This window comes from Somniosus microcephalus, chromosome 4 (assembly GCF_052327205.1).
Source record: "Somniosus microcephalus isolate GS21.2 chromosome 4, FLI_Smic_1.0, whole genome shotgun sequence".
Lineage (NCBI taxonomy): Eukaryota > Metazoa > Chordata > Chondrichthyes > Squaliformes > Somniosidae > Somniosus > Somniosus microcephalus.
This window is the reverse complement of record NC_140990.1, coordinates 252,763,005-252,776,025: the sequence shown is the minus strand read 5'-3', so window position 1 is coordinate 252,776,025 and position 13,021 is coordinate 252,763,005. Positions and strand designations below refer to the sequence as shown.

The 13,021-nt window shown below is 46.9% G+C and overlaps 1 protein-coding gene across 1 annotated transcript in view; it reads right to left on the bottom strand.

Annotated features, from left to right (window-relative positions):
* Positions 1–4,908, bottom strand: part of phgdh (phosphoglycerate dehydrogenase) — a 71,074-nt gene extending 66,166 nt beyond the window's left edge. Inside the window, exons 1-2 of the mRNA XM_085986227.1 lie at positions 4,642–4,908; positions 2,209–2,360 (exon numbers count right to left, since the gene is read on the bottom strand). Of these exons, the coding sequence (XP_085842353.1) occupies positions 2,209–2,360; positions 4,642–4,776 (287 nt within the window). The 5' untranslated portion in view covers positions 4,777–4,908. The remainder of the gene's footprint in view (positions 1–2,208; positions 2,361–4,641) is intronic.
* Positions 4,909–13,021: the final 8,113 nt, after the last annotated feature.

Sequence of the window (13,021 nt, the reverse complement as noted above, 5' to 3'; positions counted from 1 at the left end):
TGTCCTTCTAGGTGGAAGAGGTTGCGGGTTTGGGAGGTGCTGCCGAAGAAGCCCTGGCAAGTTTCTGCAGTGCATCTTGTAGATGGCACACACTGCAGCCACGGTACGCTGGTGGTGGAGGGAGTGAATTTATTTATTTATTTATTTTTAAGGTGGTGGATGGGGTGCCAATCAAGCGGGCTGCTTTGTCCTGGATGGTGTCGAGCTTCGAGTGTTGTTGGAGCTGCACTCTTCCAGACAAGTGGAGAGTATTCCATCACACTCCTTACTTGTGCCTTCTAAATGGTGGAAAGGCTTTGGGGAGTCAGGTGGTGAGACACTCGCCGCAGAATACCCAGCCTCTGACTTGCTCTTGTTGCCACAGTATTTGTGGCTGGTCCAGTTAAGTTTCTGGTCAATGGTGACCCCCAGGATGTTGATGGTAGGGGATTCGGCAATGGTAATGCCGTTGAATGTCAAGGGGCAGTGGTTAGACTCCCTTTTGTTGGAGATAGTCATTGCCTGGCACTTCTGTGATGCGAATGTTAACTGCCACTTATCAGCCCAAGCCTGAATGTCATCCAGGTCTTGTTGCATGCAGGCATGGACTGCTTCATTATCTGAGTTGTGAATGGCACTGAACACTGCAGTCATCAGCAAACACCCCCATTTCTGACCTTATGTTGGCAGGAAGGTCATTGATGAAGCAGTTGAAGATGGCTGGGCCTAGGACACTGCCTTGAGGAACTCCTGCAGCAATGCCCTGGGGCTGTGATGATTGACCTTCAACCACCACAACCATCTTCCTTTGTGCTAGGTATGACTCCAGCCAGTGGAGTGTTTTCCCCCCCCCGATTCCCATTGACTTCCATTTTACTAGGGCTCCTTGATGCCAGACTCGGTCAAATGCTGCCTTGATGTCAAGGGCAGTCACTCTCACCTCACCTCCGTAATTCAGCTCCTTTGTCCATGTTTGGACCAAGATTGTAATGAGGTTGGGAGCAGAGTGGTCTTGGCGGAACCCAAACTGGGCATCAGTGAGCAGGTTTTTGGTGAATGCCGCTTGATAGCACTGTCGATGACACCTTCCATCACTTTGCTGATGATTGAGAGTAGACTGATGGGGCGGTAATTGGCCGGGTTGGATTTGTCCTGCTTTTTGTGGACAGGACATACCTGGGTATTTTTCCACATTGTCAGATAGATGCCAGTGTTGTAGCTGTACTGTAATAGCTTGGCTAGAGGAGCAGCTAGCTCTGGAGCACAAGTCTTCAGCACGATAGCCAGGATGTTGTCGGGGCCCATAGCCTTTGCTGTATCCAGTGCGCGCAGCCATTTCTTTATATCATGTGGATCATTCACTCAGCACTTCTGGCTGAAGATGGTTGCAAACGCTTCAGCCTTGTCTTCTGCACTCCGTGCTGGCCTCCACCATCATTGAGGATGGGGATATTCATGGAGGCTCCTCCTCCTGTTAGTTGTTTAATAGTTCACCACCATTCACGACTGGATGTGGCAGGACTGCAGAGCTTTGATCTGATCTGTTGATTGTGGGATCACTTAGCCCTGTCTATAGCACACTGTTTCTGCTTTTTAGCATGCATGCAGTCCTGTGTTGCCACTTCCCCAGGTTAGCATCTAATTTTTAGATACGCCTGGTGCTGCTCCTGGCATGCTCTTCTACACTCCTTATTGAACCAGGGTTGGTCCCCTGGCTTGGTAGTAATGGTAGTGTATATTTAGCAAGTTGCAATGATTTTCAGTACTCAAAGGGTTAACATCTAGATCTGGAAGCAATCTTTCTAGAAGAACCCCAGCTAATATAACCTCCTAATGACTTTAGTAAAAGTTGAAATAAGTCTTTGTTACAAAGAATAAAACCAGACTAATACATATGCAGCACCTAGATTACAAGACACAGGTTTACTATGCTCTGCAAGTTCCTGCGAGTGTAAAAAGGTTTACTTTTTTCAGAATTATGATAACATTTAGCTAATTATTTTAGTTATGACATGCAGTAAAATAAATATCTAAGTAATTCTTGAAATATCCTTGATGGTTTTAAATTTGGCTAAAAATAAGGGTATCAATCACAATTAGCTGTTAAAAACCAAAATGCATTTTTGTATCCGTTATGGCAAAGCTAGTCATGTTCTCAGGCAGATGCTGCGCAAATCTGTCATTTGCTCAGCATATTTGAAGTTTTAGACTTGATTGTGTTATTCATACTTCATCACAATGATTCCATTCCTTGTTGAGGCATCTACGTCCACATTATCCACTCCAGTTCCAGCTCTACCTATTATCTTCAGATTCTTTGCAGCATTTATGACATCAGCAGTGACCTTTGTTCCAGAACGGATTATAAGCCCATCATAGTCCTAATATTAATAGAAATACATTAGAACTCTCATTTAATTCTGTATTTTTATTGCAAGTTTGCCAAATAGCATTGCAGATCAGTTTTCACATCTTTCTGTAATATTTTAAACTCAATTTTAGAGGTATTGTAAAAATAATTTGACTACTGTTTAAACAGTTGTACTCACTTCAAAACAGTTAATACAAAATTATGGTTTGGTAGTATTAAGCAGCTGTTCCTAGTTATTTTTCCACATATTCAAGTGAGAGTTAAATCTGCAGCATGTAAAACAACAGGACCAGTTAGGGCACCATGAAGCAGTGCTTATTGATACTGCAACACCATACATATTCGTTGGTAGGTGAGCCAAGAGTCCAACAAAATAAAAGGAAAACAAACAGGAAAGAAAAATGAGGCATAGTGAGATGTTGGTGTGTTACTGTAGGTTGATCCTTCAACTGCTTCTGCCAGGGAGTGGGTGAACTTGTGCATTTTCCAGGGGAGGGGAGAAGCAAGAGACAAATCAATTGTCACTGTCCAGGGCCCCAAACACTCCTTCCAGGTGAAACAGCGATTTACTTGTACTTCTTGCAATTTAGTATACTGTATTCACTGCTCACGTTGGGGAGACCAAACACAGATTGGGTGACCGCTTTGCAGAACACCTCCGTTCAGTCCGTAAGGGTGACCAAGCTTCCGGTCACCTGTCCCTTTAATTCTCCGCTCCACTCCCACCTCACCGTCCTCGTACACCGTTCCAATGAAGCTCAATGCAAGCTCAAGGAACAGCACCTCATCTTTCGATTAGGCACGTTACAACCTTCTGGACTCAGTTTAACAATTTCAGACCATAATCTCTGCCCCTATTCTTTCTCCTCCCCCCCCCCTTTATTTTTTTTCTCTCTCCCACATGGCAGCTGTCTTTCATTCATCTAGAGCCATCTTGTCCCATTACCATCTCCTTTTGCCTTGCACCATCTCTTAATCTCTCCTGCCTTCTATCCTATCACAGACTTTCCTTTTGTTCTTTCCTCTCCCCTGCACTTGCTTAAAAACCTGTTCCATCTCCAGCTTTTTCCAGTTCTGACGAAGGGCCATCGACCTGAAACATTAACTCTGTTTCTCTCTCCACAGATGCTGCTTGACCTGCTGAGTATTTCCAACATTTTCTTCTTATTATTTCAGATTTCCAGCATCTGCAGTATTTTGCTTTTAGACAAATCAATGTTCTTTACATCCAGCAGTCAAAGAAATATTAGCAATAGTCTGGGCACAATTCACCTACCCACCTAACCCAGAATAGTGCAGTCATCGATAAAATAACATTAGAAAAATGAATAGAAAATGAGAGAGCAGATAAAGGAGGAAGGCACATTTCCTTGCGGGATTGACAGTAAATTATGCGGCCTATGGGGTTGACAGCACTTCATTTACATGGCAGTTTAAAATGGGAAATGGACGTAAGCAGCCTTCAACAATGTAATTTTTGCAACTGCTGGCTGGTATGTTAGAGAGAAGTTTCCATATAAAATTAACTTGCAATTATAATACTATGGGTTTGAAACAGAGGCTAAAAATGTTTCGGCTTACTTCGCTTTGATTTGGATTCCACCGATAGAAAACGTGCTTTTAATAAATCATTCGATATAGACGCAAAGTTAGAGTGATTATACTCTTTCAAAAGCTCGACAGTTCATGTTAAAGCCATTTCAGAATTACCTGAAGCAATTGTTTTTGAGTTTAGCTTTAATTCGCAATGAATGTAAAAACAAAGTAGTGCACACAGCAATAGGTCTGAATAAAATTTAAAAACCCTTTCAATGTAGCCTCTATTTATGTTTGGCGACCAGCCAACTGCTTCCCTGCCAGATTGCGCTCGGGAATCTCTCGGCGCTGTTGCATCAGAAAAGAGGTGTGATCCTAGTGATGCCGGAGCCAGGCCACCAGATCCAGCCACAGCCACAGCTTGTTTTCCCCCCCCCCCCCCAATAAATGAAGGTATCGGTACAACTGCTCCAATGGGTCGAGGCTGCGCCCACATCCCATGTCTGGCGTTTATTTACATCACACAAATGGAGAATGAACAAACAAAAGTTGTATTTTCTCCACTGTTGTCTTTAGATTAATTTAACGATACCAATAGCGAAATGTATCCCCCTGTCCCCTCAATACCTTCAGCAGTATTCTCACCGCCTGGCCACAGCGCCGCGTCTGCAACACCCTGAGACGCCACTTCAGACTCCATCACAAACCCGCAGAGATTAACATCGACGAGAAGATTTTAGGACTTTGCAAAATACCTTAATTTCAGCGAGCAGTTCGTTCTTGGTCATACTTTTCTTCTCAATCACTTCGATTCCATTTTCTTCTAGAATCTTCTTGCAACCGGCATCTATACTCTCACTGATGAGGAGTTTGCGAACTGAAAATGCCATCTTTCTTTCCAGCTATTCTTCTTTCCAACTTTGCCTTCGCGGGTGCAAAACTGAGCACGTGGTCACCGGTCACGACTTTTCAAAGCGGTCTTACCCCGCCCTTCGGCAAGTTATATAAAGTAAATTCAAACACGTACTTGTAAATCAGCAAATCGGGAATGAATATGCTGATTTCAAAGTGGACAATGCGATGGTGATTTGTGTATTTACATTCTTAAACCGCAATTTGTTGATTGTGAACAGAGTTAGTGTAGGAGTCTCTGCACTCCTAGCAAAGAATCTATAAACTCACTAGTAGTTAACAAACTGAGTTTAATGTACTAAAACTTTACAAAACAAGAAAATGCAGGAGAAGCTCTAAACAGGTCTATTCACTATCACTCCACACGAGGACTAGCTGGAAACGCCCTCTACCTCTGATGTCATGACGTCATCACGTTTCCCGCCGTTGGGACGCCACATGACCCACGTGATGAAATCATCGCGTCAGATTGCGATTTTGTCAATTTAGCTCTGTTTAATCAGAGCCAACATTAAAAGGTAATAAACATGATTAAAGGCAATTGTACAAGTCACTGTGAGAGTCTCTTAGTGGCTTTGCCACATACGCCCCCCCCAGAATTGTCTTTAACGAGAAGAGTCAATCGCTGAGGAGGTCGGACAAGCCTGTTGGACCGACTCCTAAATTCCCGGAGGGGAAAACGCTGAGCAGGCGGCGAGCTGGCAGGTAACACGGCGCTGTCAGGTGTGGCGGCGGCCGGCTGCGGCGCGGAGGCTGCGCCAGCTCGATCGGTCGTTCGAGGTCTAGGTGCGCAGGCTTAAGGCGATCGACAGAGATGTGATCAGGCTTGCCCCCGACGTCGATCACGAAACTCTTGTCCCCTGCCTGCAAAACCTGGAAGGGCCCTGCATAAGGAGGTGCGAGCGGGGTACGATGGCCGTCTTGGCGCACAAAAACGAACTAGGCCTTCGACAACTCCCCCGGGACGTTGGACGAAAGCAAACCGTGCTGTGAGGTCGGAACTGGGCGGAAACAGCGGGCTGCATCCCGGTGGGTCTCTCTTTGCCTGGCCGCGGACCATAGCCGCGTAGGGGACGGCAGGAATTCACCCGGAACTCGAAGTGGTTGCCCGTAAACCATCTCCGCCACCGATGATTGGAGATCTTCCTTCGGCGCCGTGCGGAGTCCTAACATCACCCACGGCAGTTTGTCGACCCAGGATGCATCCAGAAGGCTGGCCCTGAGCAACGCCTTCAAGGAACGGTGGAACCGCTCGCACAAGCCGTTCGCTTGCGGGTGATAGGCCGTAGTGCGGTGGAGTTTAACGCCCAACACGGAAACCACCTCATTCCACAGTTCGGACGAAAATTGCGGCCCATGATCTGACGAAATATCCGCAGGGACACCAAACCTGGCTACCCATGATGAAACGAAAGCTCGAGCAACATCCGCAGAGGTGGTGGACGTCATGGGGACTGCCTCCGGCTACCTCGTGGTGCGATCCACCATTGTCAAAAGGTACGTAAAGCCCCGGGACGGTGGAAGCGGGCCCACTAAGTCAATGTGAATGTGATTGAATCGCCGCTCTGGGACCTCGAAGATGGCGAGCGGGGCCCTGACATGCCGCTGCACCTTGGCCCATTGGCAAACAACACAAGTGTTCGCCCAGTCTCTGACGTCTTTGCGTATTCCCCTCCATATGAATTTGGAGACCAGCAGCTTTTGCGACGCCTGCACTCCAGGATGCGATAGGCCGTGTATGGCATCGAAAACAGCCCAGCGCCATTTAGACGGGACAATCGGACGGGGTGCACCCAACGAAACATCGCAGTGCAGTGTAGTACCTGCGGAATGGAACGGCACATCCCTCGGCTGGAGGCTGGCTGGAACCGAACGAAAAACCTGGGTCTCCGGGTCGGCCGCTTGGTCAGCTGCCATCTGTGTGTAGTCAATGCCCAATTGGACGGTGGCGCGGGATAGGCAATCGGCGACGATGTTGTCCTTACCGGCCACATGCCGGACGTCGGTGGTGAACTCCGATATGTACGTCAGCTGCCTTTGCTGCCGAGCCGACCATGGTTCCGCAGACTTGGCCATTGCGAATGTCAATGGCTTGTGGTCAACAAACGCGATAAAGCGGCACCCTTCGAGGAGGAAGAGAAAATGGCGGATGGCCAAAAACAAATCCAACAGCTCTTGGTTGAAAGTACTGTACCGGCGCTCATGCCGTTGTAGACCATACCACGGGCTCCTTTCCCATCGTGCCCCTGAGGGCCTCGTAGAACGGACGCATGAGCTGCGCTGCCCTGGCGATGAAACGATGATAGAAGTTCACCACCCCCAGGAACTCCTGTAAGGCTTTCACAGATTTCGGTTTCGGGAACTCCGTGATCGCCTCCACCTTGACTCGAAGTGGCATTGCCCCAGCAGGGGTTACGCGGTGGCCCAGGAAATCAAGTTGCGCTAGGCTGAAACGGCATTTGTCCGGGTTAACGATGAGGCCGTGCTGCTGAAGCCGTCGAAAAAGGACCCGAAGGTGCTCGAGGTGTTCCTCCTTGGAGGTGCTGGCAATCAGAATATCATCCAAATAAACAAATAAAAAATCAAGGTCCCGCAGGACTGAATCCATGAGGCGCTGAAACGCCTGCGCCGCATTCTTAAGTCCAAAGGGCATTCGTAGGAATTCAAAAAGTCCAAAGGGGGTAATGACCGCTGTCTTTTCGACATCTTGAGGCTGCACTGGCACCTGGTGGTAACCACGGGCGAGGTCGACTTTCGAGAAGATGGACGTCCCCGCCAAATGTGCTGAGAAGTCCTGTATATGGGGAATGGGGTAGCGGTCGGGCGTTATTATCTCATTGAGGCGGCGATAATCACCACAGGGCCGCCATCCCCCGCCGGGCTTGGGGACGATGTGGAGCGGGGAGGACCAGGGACTACTGGACCGACAGATGATCCCCATTTTCTCCATCACGGCGAACTTCGCCTTCGCCGCCGCTAGCTTGCTGGGCTCTAAACGTCGCGCCCTGGCGTAAACGGGAGAGCCGGTAGTCGAAATATGATGCTCCACCCTATGCTTGACGGTCAAAGCCGAAAAGGTGGGGTTCGTCAGCTCGGGGAACTCCTCGAGGAGATGGGCGAAATCGTCGGGTGGTGGTCGCGCACATGAAATCGTGTGTGACGCAGCCGTGCTGCGCGCCCCTGAAATATCGTCGAGCGTGGCGGCGTGAACGAGGCGTCGATTTTTCACGTCCACCAACAGGCCGTTGGCGCCCAAAAAGTCGGCACCCAACAGGGCCTGCGAGATTTGAGCGGTGATGAAATTCCAGGTGAAAAGTTGTCCACCGAAACAGACTTGGACGAGCCGCTTTCCGCAAGTGCGGATCGAAACCCCGTTGGCCGCTTGCAGAGGGGGACCCCATCCGCCGGACCGAAGGTCGATGACCGAGGCGGGAAGTATGCTGCATTGCGCCCCCGTGTCGCATAGAAAACGACGGCCCGAGATGGAGTCGGTTAAGTAGGTGAGATTCTCGGAAGCGCCGATCACCATCGTGGCCGCGGGGGAAGTACCGGGACCGGCGTGCTTGACTCGCGGTGGTCTATTCGACGGTCTGGTAACGAAACTGCACGGTGGGCGGCAGCAGCGGGCCTTCGGGCCGAAACGAGCATGGTAGTAACAGTAACCGGTTATCGGAGGCGCCGGAGCCGGGGCCGGGCTCCTCGTGACGGGGCGTTGCGCAATGGCTCAGTATTGTTGCCGGACTGCCTAAATCTTATCCGCCTCTTTGGCGAGCGTGACGCAGTCTGTGGTTTCTGCTCGGGCGAGGGCTGCCTGGACTTGCTCGGGGAGCTGAGTAAGGAACAGCTCGCGAAACAGAAAGCACTGGGGCTCGGACCCCAGGAGGGTCAGCATGTGGCTCATAAGCTCCGAGGGTTTGGAGTCACCTAACCCTGGTATGGTCAGTAAACGTCGAGCGCGCTCCGCTTTGCTAAGACCAAATACCTGCAGCAATCGTGTCTTGATGGCTACATACTTGTCAGCATTCGGGGGACTCTCCAGAAGGCTGATGATTCTCGACGCCGTCGAGCTATCGAGGGCGGAGACCACGTGGAGATATCTGGTCTGGTCCTGTACGACGTTGCGAAGTTCAAATTGCGCCTCGGCTTGCACAAACCAAGAGGCCGCCTGTTGTTTCCAGAATTGGGGGAGCTTCAAGGCCACTGCATTGGCCTCCATCCCTGGCCCATGTTCTGCGTTCACCGCGAAAAACGATCGCGAGGATTCAGGGTCACCAATGTAGGAGTCTCTGCACTCGTAGCAAAGAATCTATAAACTCACTAGTAGTTAACAAACTGAGTTTAATGTACTAAAACTTTACAAAACAAGAAAATGCAGGAGAAGCTCTAAACAGGTCTATTCACCATCACTCCACACGAGGACTAGCTGGAAACACCCTCTACCTCTGATGTCATGACGTCATCACGTTTCCCGCCGTTGGGACGTCACATGACCCATGTGATGACGTCATCGCGTCAGATCGCGATTTTGTCGATCTAGCTCTGTTTAACCAGAGCCAACATTAAAAGGTAATAAACATGATTAAAGGCAATTGTACAAGTCACTGTGAGAGTCTCTTAGTGGCTTTGCCACATTAGCAAATTGTAGAATAAATATCCGATTATTAGGTACTGATGAAAATTAAATATTTTTCCAGTAACCACATTTTCACCCACCGATATTTTGTGCTAAAATAACTAGTGTCTGTATTTTATTGGAGGATTTTTTTTGGCAAAAAGCCTTGTATTTGGGATGCATTTACACAACAAGTTCAATGTCGATGTAAAGCAGACTCATTAGGCACTAATCCCAATCAGGCAAATGCAAAATAAACGCCTGACCTCACAGAGAGTCTCACTCCACTTCATTCAAATGTCTACTCAGGGCCTGACTCCAGCTTTAGGCTGCCTTTACAGTTTGTGACTATAACTGTTGCATCAGTGTGAAGTAGTTTTTCACCAACGCTAAACTTGTAGGCCTATAACAACTTTAGGGGTTCTTCTGATGTTTACGCCATTTCTGCGGGTTTCAGCGGACCTTTCGACAAAATTATAGATTGGAGAACCCTCGCAGAAATTTTAGGTGGTAGTGTAAATGCACTTTTTATTAAGTACTGTGCCATATCCAAGCACTTCACCTACAATGAATACTTAATTTCAAGTATTTAAAAATTAGTACAAAAAACAAAGTTGTGATAAGGTTTTCAGAGAAATTGTGTGAGCACAGACATAAGCTGCAAGACTCATTAAAATAAAACCAGCAAGATGTGTTTTAGCTGTGTAAACTGTGAGATATTTCTGTAGAACTTGCCTACAAGTAGGATGTTTAGTGAAGTGGAAAAACGGAAAACAAAAAGTAAACTCTGTGTTAGTGCAGACTATCTGGCCCTTATGTAATAGTATGAATATGTCTCCGAATTGTGGTCAGTTTGCCAGTAGCCCTCTTGGATACAACCTTTATGCAAATAACATAAAGGTGATACAAGTAACAAAAAGTCTTACTGCATCAACCATTGGTGAAACCAACAACGGCTGGAGATGGAGCACGCGGAGTCTGCTGGCACACTTGAGGCCTTCCGAGACCGGTGGGCACTGCGGGGACCGGAGTGCATCGTCACCCCGGGTAATGTAATTATAATTTAATTTATTTAAAGTTCTGTTAATTTTCAGTTAATTTACAGTTAATTGGTTCTAACCAAAAGAGGACCAACCATTGGTGAAACCAACAGGGACTGTTAATGATCTACACTGTGCAGCATACTCCAGACCATCTTTAAAATTGTTCTTAATGAAGTATCACACCATTGACTGCATTGTGGAGATAATCTTGCTCATGTCAAAACTGTCAGAATTTTACACAGCTTGGCGTTGTCCTGATGAAAAACCTGCAACAGGTTTCTGAAAGGAGGGCCCTATTCCTTTGAAGTCCAACTTGACACAATTTTAGAGCTAGGCGCTGCCAATTCTGAGGATAAACATCTGCCATCTCCAACTTCTTCAGTGCCCATCGAGATAGAGGCTGAAGGCTCCGTGGTGGTTAGCTGGAATCTCATATCTAAGTTTTATGTTCCGGATGTCTGTCCAGATTTAGTATTACTAAGCAATTTAGCAAAGTCTCGCGCTTTTTAAAATTATTTTTGTATTTCTGAGCAGGTTCTGTAATGAAGAGAAATATGCTGTCTTGATTGTCCAGTTCTGTCTACTTTTAATAAACCGGAATTGGAGTTTACAGCCTAAGTTGCATGGTGTGATAGAATATTTATTCTTCCTAGTTTATTAAACTAGGAGAACACAACAGTCAATTCACTGAGCGAAAAACAGTACCAATAGTTGCTGTTTGACCACAGGGCTCTGCTACATTACCAGAGATTGTACACATAAAGTTACATTCTGTTTCATAGGGAGTGCCTTCAGCCACATGGATCCTACTATCTGGATTTTCCCTCCCTAATTCTCTCCACATTTTTCCCCCATTAAAAACCTTTGACCAAGCTCTCCATCAGTCCTCCTAAGTTTTTCCTTCCTGGCTCGATGTCAATTTTCCATATGCCTATTTGTAAAGCACCTTGGGACATCTTTTGCATTAAATATGTAATATAAATGCAAGTTGCTGCTATTGTTGTCTTGTCCTTGCCCACTGGCAAGCTGCTATCTCAGGCCTACAATGATCGAAAAGTGATTAATGTTAGAATGTCGTCTTCAAAAGATACCTTCCAACAATCCTCACATTAATCATGCATGTTGTTTGTGTGGTTGTGAGTATGCCTCCGTGGGAATGAGTGAGAAGGTGTCAACATAAGAACATAAGAAATAGGATCAGGAATAGGCCACTTGGCCCCTCGAGCCTGCTCCGCCATTCAATAAGATCATGGCTGATCTTGGGCTCAAAGCCACTTCCCAGCCCGCTCCCCATAACCCTTCACTCCCTTATCTTGTAAAAATTTGTCTATCTCCACCTTAAATGTATTTAATGACCCAGCCTCCACAGCTCTCTAGGGCAGAGAATTCCACAGATTTACGACCCTCTGAGAGAAGAAATTCCTCCTCATCTCAGTTCTGAAAGGGCGACCCTATATTCTGAAACTATGCCCCCGAGTTCTAAATTCCCACACGAGGGGAAACATCCTCTCTGCATCTACCTTGTCGTGCCCCCTCAGTATCTTATATGTTTCAATATATGTTTCACCTCTCATTCTTCTAAATTCCAATGAGTATAGGCCCAACCTGCTCAACCTTTCCTCATAAGTCAACCCCCTCATCTCTGGAATTAACCTAGTGAATCATCTCTGAACTGCCTCCAATGCAAGCATATCCTTCCTTAAATAAAGAGACCAAAAACTGTGTGCAGTACTCAAGGTGTGGTCTCACCAATACCCTGTACAGTTGCAGCAGGACTTCCCTGCTTTTATACTCCAACCCCCTTGAAATAAAGGCCAACATTCCATTTGCCTTTTTGATTACTTGCTGTACCTGCATGCTAACTTTTGTGTTTCATGCACAAGGACCCCCAGCTCCCTCTGAACTGTAGCATTTTGTAATCTCTCTCCATTTAAATAATAGTTTGCTTTTTTATTTTTCCTGCCAAAGTGGATAACCTCGCACTTTCCCACATTATACTCCATTTGCCAAATGTTTGCCCACTCACTTAGCCTGTCTACATCCATTTGCAGATTCTTTGAGTCCTCTGCACAACTTGCTTTTCCGCCCATCTTTGTATCTTCCCAAACTTGGCCACATTACACTCGGTCCCTTCATCCAAGTCATTAATGTAGATTGTAAATAGTTGAGGCCCCAGCACTGATCCCTGTGGCACCCCACTAGTTACTGTTTGCCAACTAGAAAATGACCCATTTATCCCGACTCTCTGCTTTCTGTTAGTTAGCCAATTCTCTATCCATGCTAATATATTACCCCCAATTCCGTGAGCTCTCAACTTATGCAGAAACCTTTTATGTGGCACCTTATCGAATGCCTTCTGGAAATCCAAATACACCACATCCACTGGCTCACCCTTATCCATCCTGCTCGTTATATCCTCAAAGAACACCAGCAAATTTGTTAAACATGATTTCCCTTTCATAAAACCATGCTGACTCTACTTGGCTGCATTATGATTTTCCAAATGCCCTGCTACTGCTTCCTTAATGAAGGACTCCAGCACTTTCCCAACGACAGATGTTAGGCTAA